The 21,872-nt window shown below is 59.8% G+C and overlaps 1 protein-coding gene across 5 annotated transcripts in view; it reads right to left on the bottom strand.

Moving 5' to 3' along the window:
* Positions 1-21,872, bottom strand: part of PDE4C (phosphodiesterase 4C) — a 119,912-nt gene that overhangs the window by 74,509 nt on the left and 23,531 nt on the right. For 3 of the 5 annotated variants that reach the window (XM_073323653.1, XM_073323652.1, XM_073323654.1), the window contains one exon: positions 16,843-17,060. In XM_073323653.1, coding sequence (XP_073179754.1) covers positions 16,843-17,060 — 218 coding nt within the window. Of the gene's footprint in view, positions 1-4,894; positions 4,987-12,018; positions 12,376-16,842; positions 17,061-21,872 lie in introns of those variants that run through there. The other 2 variants (XM_073323655.1, XM_073323659.1) reach the window with 2 other exon arrangements.

The raw sequence follows: 21,872 nt of genomic DNA, 5'->3' as shown, positions 1-21,872 counted from the left end.
CCTGTCACCATCTCCTTAAGAAGGACATTGTAACCCTGTGCAAACAGAGAGGGTTGAGCGTTGGAAAGTTCACCAAAGCAGAGTTAATCGTGCAGCTGGAGGAGGATGACCGCTCTAAGGAACAGATTCCTGACCCCAAATGGGGCTATAGCAGGATCTGGGAGCAGCTGGAGCGGGAGCCAGGCATCACCAAGACTCCTGTCCCCGACCAGACGGGGGTCTTCACGATCGGGTTCCCCATCGGGGGATCGGAGACGGACGGGATTGGAGCTGAGTCTGAGAGAGCAAGAGGACCGTGGGAGACAGCGAGAGCCCGAGAAAGAGCTGCAGAAGCAGCAGCAGCATGAACTGGCGGTGGGGGAGCGGAGAGGCCTAGGGGACCTCCCCGGGGTGAGTGGGGATAGACCCTGGGGGGCCAGTTCCGCAGGGAACCTCGAGACTAAATTGCTGCCCCTGGTTAAGGAGGGGGGGTGTGTGGATGCCACCTCACTGCCTTTGAGCAGGCTGGCGATTTGAACCAAGGGGACCCTGCGGAAAAGGGTGTCTAGCTCCCTTGCTGGGTCCCAAGGCCGTAGACTCCATCAGCCAGATGGTTGGGAATGTGGACAGGCTCCCACTCCTGACCCCAACCTATATGTCTGTGTGGAGTTTCCTGGGGCCAGGCCCCTCAGACCTCCAGTGGGAGCAGAAGGTGATGGTCAATGGGGAGACATTCTTGGGGTGGCCAAAGGGCATGGGCTGCATAAACCTTCCCACATGCGGCCTGTGAGTGCTATCAACCACCCCTGACCTAAGGGAGGGCGTGAAACTGGAAGGGCCTGGTGTAACTCCTACCAAGGAATGGGAGAGAGGCTGGGGCATCCATGGGAACGTTGGTGGCTTCGAACTTCCCCAGGTCACCGGCTAAAGTGACCCCGCTCAGTTCGATCTCAAAGGGGGGAGAGATGTGACGAAGTGGGACTGTTCTTAATGTTTCCTCTGAATAGTGTGGGGGTGCCTCAGTTTCCCCTAGGCAGTTCTTAAGTATCTAGGGGGTGGAGTAAGGGTGTATGATCATTGCAGAGCCCTAGCGGGCATGTGTGTGCAGGAGTCTGGACACAGAGAATGGCTGACACCCTGTTTCCTGGCAACTGATGGCCTGGGCCCTTCTCCCCTGCAAGGTGAGAGCTGAAGGGTTGGAGAACAAAGGAATCAGGTGACCACCTGGCCCGGGAAAGGAACAAAGCCCAGAGGAGGAGGGGGTTTTCAGTTTGGGGCTGGCTGGGACATGGAGTGAAGTGCAGACGTGGTTGTCTGGCTCACTGCCCCCCAAAATGGACCCAGCTGAGGGGTCCCGTTCTCTGCACCTGCAAGCTCTGTTTTAGACCATGTTCCTGTCGTCTAATAAACCTTCTGTTTTACTGGCTGGCTGAGAGTCACGTCTGACTGCGAAGTTGGGGGGCAGGACCCTCTGGCTTCCCCAGGACCCCGCCTGAGCGGACTCGCTGGGGGGAAGCGCACGGAGGGGCAGAGGATGCTGAATGCTCCGAGGTCAGACCCAGGAAGGTGGAGCCAGGTGAGCTGTGTGTCCTGCAGACAGGCTGCTCCCAGAGAGGAGACTTCCCCAGAGTCCTGCCTGGCTTTGTAGGGAGCAGCTCCAGAACATGGCGCAGGGATGCCAGGACACAGAGGCAGAAACTGTTTATCTGCTGTGTCGTCCCCTATCATTTCCCTCCCTTAGGATAGGAGCCTCGGAGACCCTGGGTCAGATCCCAAACCGCTGAACCCCAGCCATGGAGCCACGGCCAGACACGTGCCCCCTCCCTTCCCCCCGGCAGCAGCATGCACTTACAGAGTGGGGCTGGGCAGCATGGGGGTGAGTCCCCTTTGACACAGAGGCCTCCTGGCCTCTTCCCCCTTTCTCCACAGCCTGGGGGCCCCAGCAGAGCGGGGTGGAGGAGGTCCAGCAAGTCTGGTTGCCCAGATGGAGCAGGGTCTTCGTGCGAGAGCTCCAGGTCACCTTCCAGGCCTCTCTGCGGTTTGGGCCACATTTCGTTTTCCAACCTTTTTTAAAAAATGGCTACAGCTCTGTGGCCTGGCTCCGCGCCCCCCTCCGGCCAGCTCGGCCCCCAGCATTAACACCCTGTCAAGGCTCCCACCCATGTCCTGCTTCCTCCTAATTACTGAACACACCAGCCCCGGGGGCTTCCCCAAGCCTGACAGCTCTTCCCCCCCAGAGCACCCTCTGGCCAGGCAGGTTCCGACCGGCATCAGGTGGCCTGCATGCACACTGGGGTGTCTCCCTCACCCACTGGATTGTGGGGAACCGAACGGAAGCAGCAGCTCTGCGTGTGGCCCGTGAGTATCTGTGACGGCTGGGAGCAGGGCAAGCCAGCCTGCTCCACGCAGACCTCCTGGCGAGAAGCCTTTTCAGGGCGCCCTGCAGCCCCAGAGATGGACACCAAAGCCAAGGCACTGGACTGTGGACCAGACCGACCCCTCTGTGTCCATTTCACCAGGAAATGGCTCGTCCATCCCTGGGCTTCTCATGCTGCTCACCCTGCCCGACACGCAGAGGCTCCTGGGCCAGGGCAGCGTCTCCTTCTGTGCCCCTCCAGCATGGCGTGGGACCAGCCCCCATCAATCATTCAGTTACACAGGGCACGGTGTGACGAAGTGGGACTCTTCTTAATGTTTCCTCTGAATAGTATGGGGGTGCCTCAGTTTCCCCTAGGCAGTTCTTAAGTATCTAGGTGGTGGGGTAAGGGTGTATGATCATTGCAGAGCCCTAGAGGGCATGTGTGTGCAGGAGTCTGGACACAGAGAATGGCCGACACCCTGTTTCCTGGCAACTGGTGGCCTGGGCCCTTCCCCCCTGGGAGGTGAGAGCTAAAGGGTTAGAGAACAAAGGAATCAGGTGACCACCTGGCCCGGGAAAGGAACAAAGCCCAGAGGAGGAGGGGCTGGAGGGAGTTTCAGTTTGGGGCTGGCTGGGACATGGAGTGAAGTGCAGACGTGGTTGTCTGGCTCACTGCCCCCCAAAATGGACCCAGCTGAGGGGTCCCGTTCTCTGCACCTGCAAGCTCTGTTTTAGACCATGTTCCTGTCGTCTAATAAACCTTCTGTTTTACTGGCTGGCTGAGAGTCACGTCTGACTGCGGAGTTGGGGTGCAGGACCCTCTGGCTTCCCCAGGAGCCCCACCTGAGTGGACTCGCTGGGGGGAAGCGCACGGAGGGGCAGAGGATGCTGAATGCTCCGAGGTCAGACCCAGGAAGGTGGAAGCTGTGTGAGCTGTGTGTCCTGAAGACAGGCTGCTCACAGAAAGGCGACTACCCCAGAGTCCTGACTGGCTTCATGGGGAGCAGTTCCAGAGCATCGCCCAGGGACTCCGTGACACACGGGCTCTGCTGGCGAGAGCAGAGTGGTGGGGCGCAGCCAGGCCTCAGACTACAGCTCCCCAGCCATGGGGTAGGGATGCTCTGGCGGGCTGAGGTCTGAGGAGCTGCACTGGCTGCAGGGCCCCGAGAAGCCCTCCCCCGGCCCTGGGAGGGAGAGGGGTCCATCGCCTTGTGGGCCAGAGGCTGGTTCCCATTCCACAGAGGCCCCTGTGCTCTCGGTGCCCCAGCCGGAACATGGAGTCGCTCTGGGTTAGTCTTCTTTCAGGCCTCCAACTCGCAGGGCAATGGTCTCACCCAGCAGTTGGGGGAGGGGCTGCAGTTCAGGACTCCTGGGTTCTATCACTGCTCAGCCACCCATGTCCTTTTGTGGGGTTAATCCTGCCGACGGGAGGGCTGCGGGCCCTCCACGATCCCTAGAGGAACAGTGCTGGGAGAGGATTCAGGCCAGAGCCGTCACAGTCCAAAGGGCAACCGCGGTTACCTCCTGGCTGGGTCACTGCTGCAGGGCTGGGGACAGCTGTGGAAGCAGGGGCAGCTGAAGACTTGGGCTCCCCCGAGGCCCCCCTTGGAAGCCAGGCTCGGCCGTCTGTCCCCCTGCTCAGGCACCGGCAGGAGGCTGCTGGTCAGCCCCTGAATCCCAAGGCAGAGCTTTGCCCCTCCTGCAGACAGACAAAACCGCTGCTGCAGTGCTTGAAAGCCGGCTGGTACCAAGGGTGCGGCTGGCAGTGCTGGGAATGGGAGCAGACGCCTTGCAGAGATCAGGCTCAAGACCCATTCCCCCGTGGCTCTCCGGGCCTGCACCAGGAGCTGCAGTTAGCAACCCTTTTATTTTCTAACCCACAGGTGACACAAGATCCCTTCCAGGCGTCAGCTCTGTTGTGCTGGGGGGGCAGCATAGATCATTCTTGGCAGACCATCCGGGAGCCAGCACTCAGCACGGTGCCCTGCCGGCCATTTCCCCAGGGCCCTGCGGGAGGCACCATTATGGCTTTTTCCACAAGTGGCTCCTACGCAGAGCTGGGGGCAAAGGTCTCGTTCTGCATCCTCCTCATGGGGCTGTAATCACCAACGCCCAGCGAGCCCACGTCAGAGCCTCACAAGTGGGAATTAAGAGGACTTGGCAGGGGAAAGGGGCTGGGATTGTGTCTTTTCATTTAAGGAGCAATTTCCATGCAGCTGCATCTGCACCAGACACTCCCTTGATTTAAACAAAACATGGGGGGGTGGGGGGATGACAGCCTTCCTAGGTTCTCTGCGTCCCCTGCTATTGAACAACAGCCCTTCCCAGGAAGTGTCTCTAATTTCACCATAATTTATCCCCTCCTAAGACAGGTGCTTAAGGATCATTTTCTTCCAGACTCAGGCAGAGAAACTCTTACTGCACAAAATTCATTTTCTGTTGATAAACAACTTGGCTGTCCCAGCGACTGGCTCAGGGACGTTCACCCCAGTGCTTCCTAGGATGCCCAGAGCGCATCGCTCCCTGGCCGCCGCATGGATGGGTGCTAGATTGTACCTGCCCTGGGCCACGGCTGAGCCCAGATTCCCGGCTTTCAACTGGAACGTGCTGACAATGCCGAGCACCGGCGGCATTTGCATCAGATGGTGCAGAGACCGGTTGAGAGACTGTGAAGCCAGGCAGCGTCCCACTCCAGCAGGGGATTCCGTGGGCGTTTCTATAAAGTCTTTGATTACCCATCATGGAGCAGGGGATTAGTGCAAACTTCACCCATCTAAACGGATCTACCGGAGCCACATCCATTGCACAGAGCTCCCTGCCCTGCACACACGCACGCACGCACGCCCTGGACTTCTGTCCGCCTTCTCTACGGCAGAGACAGGAAAGCAGGGGCTGGTGCCGCAGAGCCTGGCTGGCACCGCAGAGCCTGGCTGGCTGAGGGCGAAGGCCTGGGAACAGACGCTGCTCGTGCAGGTTCCCCTCGGTTTGGGTCTGTGCGTTTTCACAAGGAAATGGGATGCTGATTAAACAGCGCGCAGAAGAGAGTGTCGGAATAGCTCCTGGGAGCTGTGAAATCAGTGCCTGCCCTTGTTTTAATCAACTTAATGAGTAAATAAACCAATGGCATTAAACAAGTGAGAGCCTTGGAACCACTGGTGTGCTCACTCCCTCCCATGGGATGCCTGTCCACACCCCGGCTCCCCCACCCCACTCCTCAGTTAGAATAATGGCTCCACAGAAGGGGCCTCCAGGCTGCACCCCTCTACCACACAGGCCAGAGAATCCCCCAACGATCTGTCGCCAGCCCGAACTTCTGTCTAAGCAAGCGTGCGGCTTTCGGGAAGAGACACCCCATCCCGGGTAGTTCTCTGGGGCAGGGACGCTCCCTTTAGCTTCTGCAATGCCCCTGCAGGAGCAGCACGCACGGCACCAGGCCACGGCGCAGGGAGCGGCCAGCCCCCCAGTACGCCCCCCCCCCCAGCACCTCAGTGCCACAGCGGAGGAATTGGAGGCTGATACAAGAAGAGCGACCAGCCTGACCGAGGGCTCTCAGGGCTGGGGCAGACAGGGATAGTTAGAAGGGGCTACGCCAAGGCGAAGGAAGGGCGACCCGGACAGTTTAGAAATAGGGGAAGGGCCTGAACTGCCAGGAAGGACTGAGGGGGCAGTTGGGTAACGGGATCAGATTGAGAAGGGAAGAATCAAGCAGAACATGAGGAAAGCCTCCCAAGAGACGCAGGGCGCTGGGAATGATCCCTCGCCCCAGGAAGGGGTGGGAGCCCCGGGGCTTGGGACGCTGAGCGCTCCCGCGAACACACACGCGGTGGGTGGTTGGCACCGCCAGGAAACAGACGGAGTGGTCTAAGCGGCTTTGCCCGCCTCTAGTGTCCATGATTTCACGGCCGGCCAGCGGAGGCCTCGGCCAGTGGGAGGGGAGCTGTTTGAGCCAGCGGCACTGCATTAACCGCCCACCACGGCAGGAACTTGGAAGCTCCACCTGGCACAGAGCCACAGGCTTTGGTCTTGCTGCCGTGTCCAGGAAAGAGGCGCTCGCACCTGCTCTCTGCACCAGAGACTCTGGCTTGTTGCTCATTGAGCAGCATGGAAAGGAAACCTGTATCCAGTAACCTGGTGTGGAAGGGAAATTGCCCTTGGGGGGCATCCCATGGGAAGGAAGGTTCGTCATCCTGGGATACTGGAACACATTCCCCCCCGCTGAGGGAAGTGGAGGCTGGGGGGAAGGGGAGGGAGGGGGTCACAGTCTGTGTGTGTGTGTGTGTGGTGGGGGATCACAGTCATATTTATAGCAAACCACCTCCCTGCAGCCGGTCCAGTGTCCTACTCAGTGCCTGCAATCACCGGCTGTCGGTATCGCTCGTGCACGGACTACTGGGTCCTGTCCACTCTACAGTCTGCCCCCGCGCTGGCAGGTCTCGGGCTGTGATTCACACCCACCATCTGCGCACGCCAATATGCCCAGGCTATGAACAGCTGCAAAACACTGCCTGGTGCACCAGGGGCTGGGGGAATGGAACTCCCCGATTCACGGCCCAGTTTGGAAGTCCCTCTCCCTGGCCTGCATCCACCCATATCTATGCAGGGCAGGGGACTCTCTGCCAGCAGACCCCCACACTGGCGCATGCCAGAGCCCCCAGCCATCTACATGGCACCCCTAAGCCCTTGGACTGTGCTTTGCACGTCTGGGGGAGGAGAAGCCCCCATCCAGCCCTTCAGCGAACCCCTGGAGATGATAATACATTGCTGGGGGTGCCCCGATAGTGCAGCTCCTGGGCTGGGGGCACATTAGCAGGAGGGCAGCCCTCACTGAGAGCCCCAGTGCTAACCGGGGCTGCACCGGGAGACTGGGCAGGTCCCTCCCCACGTAGCTGAGCCTGGGGCTGTGCAGGACCTTTGGGGAGGAGGCTGCACTGTGCCCACCCGTATGGGAGCCCTACTGCGGCGCCAGCCTGCCCTTTGGACAAGGTGCGAGGGGGTGGGAGCCCTGGCTCAGTCAGTGCAAAGCGGAGCTGTGGGATCCAGGGTCCCCTTCTTAGGTTCTGTCAGGCACTCACCATTCAGCCCCCAAAGCCATGGGAGATTGCTGCTACCCCGTAGGCTCCCTATATTCCCGGGCACATGGAGCTGGACTGGGCGGGGATGCTGCGGAGACACATGGGGCAGAGCTAAGGTTGCAGGTGCAGTCTGAGCACCTGCCCAGACCACCTCAAGGCTCTTCACTTCCCTTGTTTATGGAACAGAAGAGAACACGAAAGAAGAACTCTCCCCTCCCCCTTTCCATGCAACACACAGAAGCTATTTAAATACAGCGAACTTTGCGTTTACACACCAGTGAGTCAGGGAGCTGGAAAAGAAACGCGGCCCCGTTAACTTCTGAGCAATTTTAACTCAAGGCCGTTTCTACATGAGCCAAACCTCTTCCCCTCGCAGCTGAGTCACTGAGCTGTGTCTGTCAGAGGAGTTACCTGTGTCTGAGTCATAGCCAGCCAAATATGGGAAATTAGCTCCGAGGAAAACCCATATTCTTGTAATGACTAAAAAGATGCCACGCTCTCAAACAGGGTCCCCAAAGGACTCTCCCCCTGTCACCAGCCCCTGGCGATTTAGCAGGTTTTGCTCTGGAAGGAAGAATCCCTCTGGAATAGCCCCAGACAGGAAGTTTAGCTGTTGCAAATCTATACTGGAATTGGAAAAGGTCCAGAAAAGGACAACAAAAATGACGAGGGGATGGATCAGGTTCCATAGAAGGAGAGATTAATAAGAGAAGAACTCTTCAGCTTGGAAGAGGCGACAAATGGGGGATGTGCTAAGGGTCTATAAAATGATGACTGGTGAGGAGGAAGTAAATAAGGATGCATAGGCACCAACTCCATGGGTGCTACGGGGCTGGAGCACCCATGGGGGAAAAATGGTGGCTGCTCAGCATCCACCAGCAGCCCCCTGGCAGAACCTCCCCCCAGTGCCTCCTGCCTGCCACGGGACCCCACAGATCATCGCCTCCCTCCTCCCTCCCCCCTCCCAGCGCCTACTGCCCCCACCAATCAGCTGTTTCCCATCGTCAGGAGGTGCTGGGTGGGGAAGGAGCGAGGGCTCACCCTGCTTGGGGGAGGGGCGGATCTGGGGGGGAAAAGGCAGGGCAGGAAGCAGCAGGGCAGGAGTGGGGCCTTGGGGGAAGAGGTGGAGTGGGGGTGGGGCCTGGGCGGAGCAGGGGGGAGCACCCCTGGCAGATTAGAAACTCGGTGCCTATGTAAGGAAGAGCTATTTACTCCTCGTAGCACAAGAACCAGGGGTCACCCAATGAAATGACTAGGCAGCAGGTTTAAAACAAACACAGGGAAGTATGTCTTCACACAACGTGCAGTCACCCTGTGGAACTCTTTGCCAGAGGACGGTGTGAAGGCCAAGACTATACCAGGGTTCAAAAAAGAACTAGATAAGTTCATGGAGGCTAGGTCCGTCAATGGCTATTAGCCAGGATGTGCAGGGATGGTGTCCCTAGCCTCTGTTTGACAGAAGCTGGGGATGGATCACTGGATGATTCCCTGTTCTGTTCATTCCCTCAGGGGCACCTGGCACAGGCCACTGTCGGCAGACAGGACACTGGGCTAAATCGACCTTTGCTCTGACCCAGCGTGGCCTCCCCATGCCACTAGCAGAGCCCAGGGAGACAGAGGAGCACTGGTCGCCATCACCCCACATGGGAAATGACATTTCAGTTTAAAAAAATTGAGGCTGAATCCAAGTTTGAACATGAACCCCCAGAGCACCAGCAGGCCTCTGGGAACCAAGGCCGTTCGTCAGAATAGGGAACCCGCTGTGATCTCAAGGCAGCACATGCTGAGCAGCCGCAGCGAACGATCAAAGGCTGACAGGTGACATTTTTCACAGACTTGTTATTTGAAATTCAGCGGAGAACAATCTGAGCAGCTGGGTGCAGTTACTGTGTGTCTGGGGTCTGAGCTGGGACCAGGTGCGATTGGACCCGCAGTGTCTTCATCCCGCTCCTTCCTGACTGTCCAAGCAGCACTTGGAGAATCTAACCTCCAGGGCAACTGTCAAGAGGGCAAACACAAATCCCACTTATTTTTCAGTGGCCACTTTAGAGTCACCATTCCTGCCATGACACCTGCTCCACTCCCATGTGCGTGCGACTGGCCAGAAGTGCAGGCCAAGTGAATCCCTGTCAAAAGGCAAAGGAACGTTGGTGGCAGATAGTGCGCAGAGGTTGCCAGCAGGCCAGGAAAGATCAGCTGGGCTTGCAGAGATCAATAAAACCAGAAACCCCTGGCCCAGAAAGGAAAGTGAGAGGATCATGCGCCTCACTCCCACCCTGCCAACACACAGCCAGCTCAGGCTAGATCCTGCTTGATCCAGTTACATTGTAAAGTCCCAAGTGACAGAGCTGCCCTGGCTTTGGAAACCATCCCACAGCCTGGAGCCCTTTCGGGCTAGTCACTTCCACCCCATTTCACCTCACGGCCTGTGCATCTACACTGCAATGTGAGCCCATGCTCAGACTCCGGCTTGAGCCCCAGCCTCTCTTCCATCCACACACCAGGCTGTCTGATGTGGGCTAGGAAGCCCTCAGGACCTGGCAGAGGGGGTGGGTCCAAGCCAGAGTCCCATGGGGACTTGGGTCCAAACTTCATCATTTTGCAGGGTGGATGCAGCTCAGGCCAGGTCCCCAGACTCGTGCCCTGAGTCCACCAACACTATCTCACAATCCCCTGGGCCAATGTTCCTTGGCCTGTCTATCCCAAGACTGGCCAATCATTCCCAGGAAATGGAAGCCAACCTCTGGTTCGAGTGCAGTTGGAAAACAAAACTCCCAGCACCAGGCCAGGCCTGTGCTAAATCCCAGCTCATGCTTCACCGTGGCCACTGCTTTCCGCCCCCCTCCCCCCCACCGTCCGTGGAGAACCACCCCCCTCTGCGCTGGCCAGAACCAAGCAGGGATTGCCCAGGATGGCTGGGTCAGACGGCAGGACTGTGGCTGTTCCAGAAAAAGCCCTGCTCAGTCAGCTCTATCCTGGCGCTGCTTGTCCTTCCAGCTCTGCCGAGCAGGGCTGTGCTTCTCCAGCCATCTGCTGGGCTCGGCACCCAGTGGAGCACAGGACAAGGACCTCTGCTCACCCTGGGCTGCTTCCTCTAGGACTGTCGCTCCTTTGTAAACACGGAGCCCCCCTGCAGAGCAGGGGCAAGGCCATCACACCCCTGGCCTGAGGGAGAAAGGTTCCTGTGCACCGAGGTGTCAGGCTCAGCTCTCAGACCAGGAAATGCCCCAGCTTCCAGTCTGCATGTCTGCGGCCAATTTAATCCCCACGCTGAAGCCCTGCCACTTTTCTGGAGCGATGTGTGGGTGAAATCCAGCCCCCTGAAGCTGCTTCTCAGAAAAGAGGGTATAAATACGGCAAGTGCCTAGCTAGCAATGCCAAGCGTATGCATGCTGGGTGATGCCTGGCTTCGCGGCCAACACAGCAAAACTCTCATTGACCGCAGTGTGGCCAGGACCTCACCCACGCAGCCCACCGACCTGCCGAACAGACACAGACTCGGCCCAGGACCAGCATGGCAGCTAAGGAAGAGACAACTTTAGCCAAGCCTCCAGCAGCCTGAAACCAGCCTCTCTGGAAGAGGATTTCCTGGCAGATGCCCGTGCAATGTGCAGATGGAGGGCGTGGGGGGGGAAGGTTGCTAACAGACAAAAATAATGACACCCTTTGCTCCTTCCTAGGAGACTGATCAGCCTGATTAGCTGATTTACCACAAGACTCCGTGTTTGTGTTGCTGGATACACAGATTGTAAAACAGAACAAACAAACCCAAACCAGCGGCTGCTGTTTACAGGGCCGGCTCCAGCGCCAGCTTTCCAAGCAGGAACTTGGGGGCAATTTGGATTTTACCAGCCTTGCAGCCCCAGAGTTGAAGGGTTTGATTCCAGCCCAGCTGAGCCACCATCAATCTTCCTCACGCAGCAGAAACAAACGAAATATTCTAACGCGGCCGCCGAGGAATTAATTTCTACAGGGGCCCTCGTTTGTTCAGTCTGACACAGGTTCCCTCCGAGCTCGCTCCGTCCTTACTCACCCCAGTGGGAACGGGGAGACAATTCCTAATGACCAGCCGCAGACCCGGACCTCGCAGCTGGCTCTGGACTTTCACGGGCAGTTCCCGGCTGCGGGGTGACACATTGTCCCGGGGCCGCCCGCAGCGGGGGAAAGAAAAGAGCGGCTGGCTCTGGTTTTTCTTGGGGCTTGATTTCCTCCCAGGGCTTTGGGTCTCTGATCTGGGCAGGGGCTCTCCGGGGCTGGCCCTCCCAGGCCCCGGGTACCATTCCTTCCACCCCCACTTATTCAGATCTTTGTCCGGGTGTAGCCCCGCTCAGAGCCCCTCGCGCGGGCTAGATGGGGCTTGGCTCACCCCCAGCTGCCCCGTAACGCCCAGCAGCCAGCGAGAGCCGAGACCCCAGCCCGGCTCGGGCATTACGCGCGCCTCAGACCGGGCCGGCTGCGCCCTGCCCCTCAGCCCTTGGGCTCGGTACCAGCGCTGGGAAGGGAGAGGGAAGGCGGCCGAACCCGGCGAGGCGGACTCCGGGACACAGAGACGCTTAACCCCTCGGTAACCGGGGCTCCTGACCCCCCAGCCCGGGGCGCGGCTCTTACCGGCGCTGCAGGGAGCAGGGCCAGGACATCCTGGGCTGCCGGAGGCCGGGCCGGGGCGCGCCGTCCGGGGCGCGGCGCTGCAGGTACCGCTCGGTGTCGGAGTGGAAGCGCCGCTGGACGCGGATGTGGGTGCGGGGCTGGCGCCAAAGGTGCTTGGGGGGCTTGGCGGTGCCGGCCCCCTCCCGGCTCAGCTCCATGGCTGCGGGCCCGGGGCGCTGTTCGCCCCTCGGGTGCTGAAGCGGCTCCGAGCGCGCCGGGAGCCGCCCACGGAACCGGCAAGTTCCTGGCGGCTGCGGGAGGACGCGCGGCCCCGGCCGGAAACTTTCCCGGCTGCGCCCCGCCGGCCGCCCCGGCCCCGGCCCCGGCCCCGGCCCCGGCCCCTTCGCCTGGCTCCCCGCCGCCGGGCTCCGCAGCGGCTGCAGCGCGCTCCGAGAGGCCGGTTATATAGCGGAGCTCGGCGCAGGTGCGCTGGGGGGAAGCGCTAACCCCGCCCCGTCCACAGCCGGGCGCGGCCATCCCCGGGGCCTCGGGCCGGCAGCGCCTTGGCGGGCCGGACTGGAAGCTCCGTGGGGCAGGAGCCGCTGGTCCTGCCTCCACCCACCAGCGCCGGGCCGCCGGGTCACGGGCTGCTGCTTTCCCATGGGCCATGGCCCGGGGGGCCCTCTGGCCACCCTGGAGGGGCCTGTGGGGAAGGGGCGGGGGCTGCTCCCGGGTCAGGCTGGGCCCCCACCATCGCTGCCAGGCACCGCCCGCCATCAAGGGACAGTGACACTTTTCAGTGGGCCAAACCCCCTCCCCCCCCAACCAGGACCCCTCTGCCAGAGACCCCCGCACCGGGCCTGGTAGCCGGGGCACTGCCAGGAGCTGGACAGACACTGCTGGTCGGTGCTCTAGCAGGGATGGGGGAGTGGGGGAGATGCGGGGCCAGCAGGGATGGGGGGAAGGAGAGATGTGGGGCCCTCTGGCTGGTATGGGGGAGGGGAGATGCAGGGCCCAGAGGGCTGGGATCCGGGCAGCAGCCCAGTTGCTCTCACACCCACTGCATTGGGGGGCTGGCGGGTCAGAGTGCACTGGGGTCTGTAACTTCCATGGCGAGAGGTCAGGGCAGGGCAGAGGGGCCTCGGGAGTAGATCATGCTGCTGTACCCCCTGCCCCGTTGGGCCCCCTGGGCAGGGCCAGGCTGCCCTGCTCCTGCTCCATCAGCCATGCTGGGCCTGGCCTCAATTCAGGAGACCCTCGGCCCCTGCGAAAGGTTGGGACATGCCCTGGAGAGCGAGGCTCAGGCAACGCCAGCCCTTAGCTGTCCCTCGGCCAGCGCCCGGGCCCTGCCGCCCCGGCCTCCACAACACCCACCAACCCTGCAAGTGTCCCGCAGACTGGCAGATGCCAGGTCCGGTAATGTGAAACTTCTGTGAAGTCTGGGTCTGAAGACGAGCAGGTGCAAACCTTTCCCCATCGGGGCCCATGTCACAGCATCCCCAGGCAATGCTCTGGAACTGCTCCCTGCGAAGCCAGGCAGGACTCTGGGGAAGTCTCCTCTCTGGGAGCAGCCTGTCTGCAGGACACACAGCTCACCCGGCTTCCACCTTCCTGGGTCTGACCTCGGAGCATTCAGCATCCTCTGCCCCTCCGTGCGCTTCCCACAGCCTGTCCGCCCAGGCAGGGCTCCTGGGGAAGTCAGAGGGTCCTGCCCCCCAACTCCGCAGTCAGACGTGACTCTCAGCCAGCCAGGAAAACAGAAGGTTTATTAGACGACAGCAACATGGTCTAACACAGAGCTTGTAGGTGCAGAGAACAGGACCCCTCAGCCGGGTCCATGTTGTGGGGCAGTGAGCCAGACAACCACATCTGCCCTTCACTCCATGTCCCAGCCAGCCCCAAACTGAAACTCCCTCCAGCCCCTCCTCCTCTGGGCTTTCTTTGTCCCTTTCCTAGGCCAGGAGGCCACCTGATTCCTTTGTTCTCCAACCCTTTAGCTCGCACCTTGTGGGAGAAGGGCCCAGGCCATCAGTGGCCAGGAAACAGGGTGTCGGCCATTCTCTGTGTCCAGACCCCTGCACACACCTGCCCTCTAAGGCTCTGCAATGATCATACACCCTTACCCCACCACCTAGATACTTAAGAACTGCATAGGGGAAACTGAGGCACCTCCACACTATTCAGAGGAAACATTAAGAACAGTCCCGCTTCGTCACACTGTGTCTTGAGCATTGTTCCGCCCCGACCAAGGTGCGGTGCTGTGCTGCCCCGAGAAGCAGGCTGGGCCCATGCTGGGCTCCAGGATTTCTCTGCTCCTCTCTACCGGAGGAGTGTGTGGAACAAGGGCAGGACCCCGAGCCAAAGCCCAGTGTGGCCAATGGGCAGACTTTGGGACTGGGCCCTACAGGAATTCCCACTCCGCACCTGAAGAGCCACATGCCCCTGACGGACCAGCACCAGATTCTTGCATGTTCCCCCAAAGCAGCTTGCCACTGGCCCTGTTGGGAGCCATGCATGGGCTGCTGCAAGGCCAAACGCAGAGACGCTGGACACAGCCTAGAGCTCTGGGCTCTGATTAAAACACAAGCAACATGGCCAGACCCAGTTCACTGCCAGCCAGCAAAGGCAGAGGCGTCTGGTCCTACAGTCAGCACCAGGCTCTCCGAGACAAATGTGCAGAGGCTGTGGTTATAGCTCATTGTCTGTCCTATGCCCCCGAGCAGGCCTGGCAGAGGGGCATAGCACAGCGGGGCCATGCAGAGAACAGAGGGAGGAACGCGCACTGCCAAGAATCCACCTCCCCTCACATTGGACTTTCATATGACAGCAACTGCTGTCTGGACCAGGAGGTGAAGCCCCCTGCCAAGAGGGACTAGATCACGCGTGGGGAAGGCCTACGGGGCCAGGACAGGCACCTGCTCTGTCTGAAACAAAGCAGACACCTGGTCCTCCGGCAGCGGCCGCATGGGCATTGAGAGCATTTGCTTTATGCAGCGAGGGTGGGAACTGAAACCTCACTCCCACTGCCGGGGTGGGAGCCCGGCCTCCCTCAAGTTGATGGGGGGTTTGTCACCAACTTCAGTGGAGCCAGGATTTCACCCCACACTGGTCTCTCTGGCCCTGCCAAGTGGGACTTGCGGCTTGCCAGTGGAGGGGCAGGGGATGGTGCCATCACACCTTGGTGCAAAATGGGGAAGTGAAGCCAAAAACCACAAACAAAGCAGCCTTGACCGAGAGGGCAGAACCACCCCAAACACCCTTTTTTCTAGCCGGGTCCCCGTCTGGGGAGAGCAGGTCACCAGTAGCATAATGTACCCCCAGCTTGGCTCTGTGAAAAGCATCCCTGGGGGGCTGGTCATTCCCCATCAGCCCAGTGAAAAGCAGCACGGATCCAATCTCGGCATCAAGGCCGCGCTGCGGGGCAGGGAGGCGATGCAGGGCTGCTGCCGCTTGTTTTTCTTGCCACAAGAAGAAATTAACCCCCCCCCCCCGAAACGTGCGTGAGGCAGGGAGGTGCCGGGCTCCAGCACAGAGAAGCAGCCAGAGACAATCTGCTACGACGGAACCGTCACCATCAATGTTGCCGGCGAGGAAGTTAAGAATGTGGAGCTGGGGGAAGGCGGCGTGGGGCTGGGCCAGTGGGACCACAGGCAGGAGGGGAAGAGTGCTCCAAAAGCAGTACCCCTTCCCCGCCCCCCCTCCGGGGCATCTGCTCCCTCTCCCGGCCAAGTTTGAAAACTGAGCATGAAATATCTGCCGGGCTCTCTGCGAGAGCGGACTCAAAGCAAGGCAATAGATGTTCGGGAACACATCTGTGGGGAATGAATATCAAGTAGGTTAGCCAGTCACTGGAGCCGGGAGCAGTGCCTGGGATGGGTGCCAGGCTGCTAATGAGCAGCAGAAGATGGAGGTGCCGCTGGCCCGAGGGAAGGAGCAGGCCTCTGTTGAAGCAAAAGGGCCCCCAGGCTTGGTGGTGTCACCGTAAGTGGGCGGCCAGGGGGCAGGCTGCAAGCATCACCCTGAGCTGCTCTGGGAGTGGCAGCTGTGGCCTGGCAGTTTGCAGAGTGCGTCCAGCGGGTGAGTTCCTAGCGTCCTGCAGGGGCTCCTTGGGGAAGTTTTGCCGCAAGACCAAGATTTCTGGTTTAACGTGCTGTAAAATCCACACGGCGGCTCTGGGTTCACTTCAGGTGCTGTCAGGAGCTCTGCGTTCCCGAGACAGAGTGAAGCTGCTGGGCCACCAGAACGCTGTTTCCTGAGCAATGGGACTGAACGCGAGCCATGGGAACCAGCCCAGCCCACCGGAGATGCCCACACAAACTGCAGGAGGCATCGAGGTCCCTCCGCTTTGCAGCCATTTCCCCTCCCTGTGCCTCTCTCTGACAGAAACCCATTAATAATGGTCCCTGCCGCACACACACCCGCCCCGCACTGCACACCCCCGGCCTCCCCATAAGCTGACACCCCCCCTGCTCCACCACCACTCCTCCCGGCACGTTCCATCTCGCAGGTCTGCAGAGCTCCAGGTACATTCACCTGTTCCCTGAAGCAGCGTCACTAACCGTGCTGGGAACTGGGGGGTCCAGGCCTAAATCCTGCTGGCTCTATGGCCCCCGCATAAGGCTCCCCAAGCCCCCCATGAAGCAGATGGCAATGGGGGAGCTGGAGCCCTGATGGGCCTCTCTCCACCTCTCTGGGCCTTTCAGCAGGTAGGGCCGGCAGCATGGGAGCCTCCCCAGTCAGTGCAGAGAGCTCCCCAGCTCCTCCCATCAGGAGGGGAGGCCAGGCTCTCCTCAGCCCGGCCGGGAGACCTCGGGGAGCACGGGGCCCACCAACCGCTCGCCTTACCGTAGGAAGCCAGGCTCCTGGCCGCTGCTCGGCCTGCTCTCCTCAATGGTGAACACGACCCTGGGGCCCTCTGGCTCTGGGGGCCTGCTGGCCTCGCTGAGCACCACATGGCGACAAGCCAGCGGTGGCAGCAGTGGGGTCCCCGAGAAACGCCGCTTGATGGCATTCACATGGGGCGCTGTGCTGCAGTTGCCGAGGTCCGGGCAGTCTCTGGATTGCTGTGGGGAGAATGAGACTCATCAGCTTTGCAGGGAGTGACGGGAGCTCCTGGGCTGCGCCCCGGCCTCAGGACCAAGCCCCGATGGCACAAGGCACCTCGGCTTCCAGGCTGGATTCCCCAACCCGCTGCTGGGCTGGATTCCCATGCTTGCCCCAAGCCCTGCACAGGACTTCGAAGGGGCTGGATTTTCAGCAAGTGCTGAGGAGCCCCTCAAGGGCCATGCTGGGCACCCAGACTTGGTCACTCTTGACAATGAGGCCCCAGCACCCTGCTGACAGCGGGCTCGGAGCCAGACAGCCACAGGCCTGAAGCCCAGGCTGCAGCACCTGCACAGAGGAGCAATATAAGGAATAACCCAGCATCGCCTTTGCCAGAGCCCCAGGGCAACTCAGCGCAGTCCCTGCCCCTGCCTGAGGCCCCCTCCGTCCCTCAGCTGGCTGCCAAGCTTGGGGAATTCACCCCGGCTCTGGCTGGTCTCTCCAAGGACTGGAGTGACCGACACTACGGGCTGTGCAGCCTGCTGGGGGCACCCAAAGCTGGACTGCGGTGCTGGGGGCCTGGGGAGTTCCCTGCGTGGCCCCCCCTTTGTACTTCTGTGCTTCCCCTCCCCCACCCCTGCAATGCCCTGGAGCGGGTGGATTCCAGGCAACCCAGCAAGCCCCTCCCTCCAGGCCCACCGCTCCCTGGAATAACTCCGGAAAGGGCTCCCGGCTCCTCTTTGCACTAGGGCCCCTTTGCCTGGCCAGAGCCCCAGGCTGAGGGTTATTCCTGCGTTCCAGCATGGAGCAGCTCAGCCCAAAGAAGAGCCGCAAACACACACCTCAGCGGGGCAGGATAATGCCCCCCCCATGACAGCCACTTTGCTGGAGTCAGACGAGCACAAGTGACACCCACAGCCAGCAGCATTCTGCATGTCACCGCTTCGGGTGCGGGACGAGAAACTCCGGAGCCCTGGGACAGCCCAAGAGGCTCTTCCCCCGCCCCCCGCCAACCCACCCCACAGCTGACACCCCACGAGCCCTGGAAGGAAAGGGGGCAAGCGCAGGAGTGAAATCCAGGCCCCCCCAGACAGCTAAGAAGTGCGGTGTGCCACCCCCCAGCCTTCCTGCCCAGGGCTAACGGGCCCACCCAGGGGGCTTGCTTGGCCAGCTGCCCAGACCCGGAGAGCTGCGTGCTGGGGACAGGCCAGGCCTAGACTGAACTGAGATGGGTCTGTGCAGTCCAGCCCTACAGACAGACAGGGCCGGGGGGGGGTGGGGGTCGACAACATTCAGCCTGGGGCTTCGCTGCAGGGGGCAGGGCTGGAGCGGCAGACTGGGGAGAGCCTGCGGGAGGAACGTCGCACGTAGCCTGAGCCCAGCCTGCTGGAGCTGGGAAGCAGAGACTGTGTCTTCCTGTCCCTAACCCCTTCCCCGGCAGGGCGACCACAGCCTGGCTCTTGTCTGAGGATCCTCCACAGCACGGCACACGCCGGGGGGCAGCAGCAGCAGCAGCAGGAGCCTGGCTGGGATTCAGTTCTGGAAATGTTCTCCCCCCGGGTCCCCACCTCTGACGTGCCCCAGCACAGGGGCGAGCTGCGATGGGGTGTCCCCTTGGGCCCGGGAGGAGGGTCTCAGCCACAAGACCTTGGCTTCAAGGGCAGGCTGCTACTGCTGCCAGGGAGCCCAGTGGCCTCAGGCTAGTGCCACCAGTCTCATGCCCGTGGGCAGGGCATTGGCAGCTGGGAGCTCTCCATGGTGCCACAACAGCACTGGCCCTGGCAGGCAACTGGCCCTTTGCACACGAGCGGGTGCAAGACAGACCCAGCGCTGGGCAGGTGCTCACCGGGGGTCCCCCCGTGGCCTGGCTGCGCGGTCTCTGGGGGCAGCAGGGGACGTGCCCCAGCAAAGCTCAGCCATGCAGCTCAGAGCAGCACCTTTGGCTCCATGGGCCGATGCGGTGCTGGAGCTGGCCTGCTTCCAGCCCCACGAGAGGGGGGCTCACTGGCTTGCAGGGGAGAAGCAGCTGCTCAGATGCACTTGATGCAGCTTCTCTGCAGGCGAATTGATGCCAGCTGATTGGTCTGGACAGCTGATAATTAATTATCTTTCTTTGAGATTCTCCCATCACTTCGACTAATTAAAAAGCCCTCTCAGAATAAATTGCATTTCCAATGAATGCAGACAAGGCTCCGTGGATTGATCGCAGGCTGTCAGCCCGCACCAGCAGGGCCCAGCGACTGGATCTAGGGTGCATGGGTTAGCCCATGGAGGGGAGTGGGGCAGAGATGGGGGCGGGGAAAGCGGGGGTGGCTCTCACCAGAGCCTGTTCTCACTCCTGGGCCGACGCACATGGCCCCAGATCAAACCAAGGGGCAGTGAGGGCATTTCAGGAGAAGGGGGCACAGCTGGCCTGGCAGCCAGGGCTCAGCCATACGCAGGGAGGGCATGCTGGGGAGGGGGCAAGCAGTGTTTTCCAGCCTGGCAGCAGAGCTGCTTGCCCCGGGCGTGGCATTGCTCTCCCTGAGCAGCAGGTGCTGGGGAAAGCGACACACGGCCCCACGTGGAGCTCTCGGGGTGGGGGTATACTCAGTGCTGCCTTTGGAGCTGGAGAGCGGGCCCCAGGGAGCAGGAAAGGGCCATGGGGGGGGGGTCTGCTGGCTTAACCCCCCCAGCCTGAGGGAGCAGCAGCAGGGGGAGCCCTCTCCTGGGTATGGGGTGGAGTTTAACCTCCCCCCACGCCAGCTTCGACTCAGCCAGACTGGGAATCACACCCACACCCTAGTGCCCGACTGAGCCCCTGGGTGCAGGCAGTGCAGGGCACTGGTGACACCTGCTGGCCACAGTGGTTCTCTGCCAGCTTGCGGGTCCCCTGGGCCTCCACCTCTGCAGGGTGCCCTGGGTTCCTGATGCAGGTTCAGATTCCCAGGCCAGAGACGGGCCCCCAGCGATTCCTAGGGCAGGTCTGGGAGAAACAGCCCAGCGTGACTGTCAGTGCTGGAGTGAGTATCCGCTGTCTGGCGCGGTACATTGTTCCGGTGCTTAATTACTGCACTGGTAACAATTCACCCCTTATTTCCACACTGAACTGCTCTCGCTTCCACTTGCAGCCAGTGGTTCGTGTTAGGCCTGGCTCCGCTAGTGTGGAGAGCCCAGCACTAAACAGTCATTCCCTGGGTGAGACTGATAGATTCGGATCCAGTTGCCCCATAACCTTCTCTCTGTTAAGCTAAGTAGCTTGAGCTCTCTGAGTCCATCACTCTAAGGCAGGTTTTCTAACCCTTTAATCCTTCTCGTGGCTCTTCTCTGAGCCTCTCCAATGTACCAGCATCCGTTGTGAACTGTGGGCACCGGAACTGGACTCAGGATTCCAGCAGCAGTCACAGCAGTGCCAAGTACAGACTCTCTGCTCCTACTCGAGAGTCTGTTTGTGCCTCCCAGGGTCGCATTAACCCTTCAGGCCAAAGTGTCACATGGGGAGCTCATAGTCAGAGGTCTTTCTACAACAGCCCCCAAATCTGTCACCCCGCTCACTGCTTCCCAGGATAGAGGCTCCTGTCCTGTAGGTATGGCTGACACTCGTTGTTCCTAGATGTACACATTTCCATTTAGCCATATTAAAATGCACATTGTTTGTTTGCATCCACTTTACCAAGTGATCCAGATCACTCTGAATCAGTCACCCGCGTCTCCAATTTTTGGGCCATCTGCTAAACTTATCAGTGATTATTTTATGTTTTCTTCCAGGTCATTAATAAAAGTGTCAAACAGCACAGGGCCAAGAACCAATTCCCATGGGACCTCACACCTGATGGACAATGATTGCTTATTCACAATTACATTTTGAGACCTAGTACCAGAGTAGCAGCCGTGTTAGTCTGTATTCGCAAAAGAACAGGAGGACTTATGGCACTTTAGAGACTAACCAATTTATTTGAGCATAAGCCATAACTCACAAAAGCTTATGCTCAAATAAATTTGTTAGTCTCTAAGGTGCCACAAGTCCTCCTGTTCTTTTTGAGACCTAGCAGTTTGCCAGTTTTAAATCCATTTAACATGTGCCATGGTAATTTTATATCATTCCAGTTTTTTAAATCAAAATGTCCTGTGATACCAAGTCAAACACCTTCCAGAAGTCTATCACAACACTCTTACCTTTATCAACCAAACTTGTAATCGCATAAAAAAACAAAAGGATAGCAAGTTAGTTTGACAGGACCCTGTGACACAGTAGGGGGGGTGGGGGAGGGTTGACCTAGGGATGTGGCAGGGGAGTTTCATTGGGGATGGGAGACCTGAGAGCCTGTACCCTGAGCTGGGGGGGGGGAGGGAGGGAGGTAACACCTCTGCCCGGGAAACTGGACAAAGGCTGCAGGAGGGAGCCTGCTGTGGGGGGGTTTGGTTTCAGTTTTGGGCTGGGTGGTGGAACACAGGGAATCCCAGGGCTGGGGTCTAAGCTCCCTGCCCCCCAAAAGGACTCGACTGAGGGGTCCTGGTTGTACCCACAAGCTCTGTTTTAGACTGTGTTCCTATTGTCCAATAAACCTTCCATTTTACTGGCTGGCTGAGAGTCACAGTGATTCCCAGGAAGAGGGGTGCAGGGCCCAGACTACCCCACACTCCGTGGCAGACCCATTTGACATATACCCATGTGGATTTGCATTAATTAGATTACTTCTTCTCTAATTCTTTACTGAGTCCCATATCAGCTGCTCCATTATCTTGCCCAGGATCGATGTCAGACTGACAGGCCTATAATTACCTGGGTCATCCTGGTCACACTTTTAAAATATTGGCACAACATTAGCTTTCTTTCAGTCTTCTGGAACGTC

Source organism: Lepidochelys kempii, chromosome 25 (assembly GCF_965140265.1).
Source record: "Lepidochelys kempii isolate rLepKem1 chromosome 25, rLepKem1.hap2, whole genome shotgun sequence".
In the NCBI taxonomy this organism is placed as follows: Eukaryota; Metazoa; Chordata; order Testudines; family Cheloniidae; genus Lepidochelys; species Lepidochelys kempii.
Note: the sequence above shows the minus strand (reverse complement) of the source record. Positions and strands in the feature narration are given on the sequence as shown.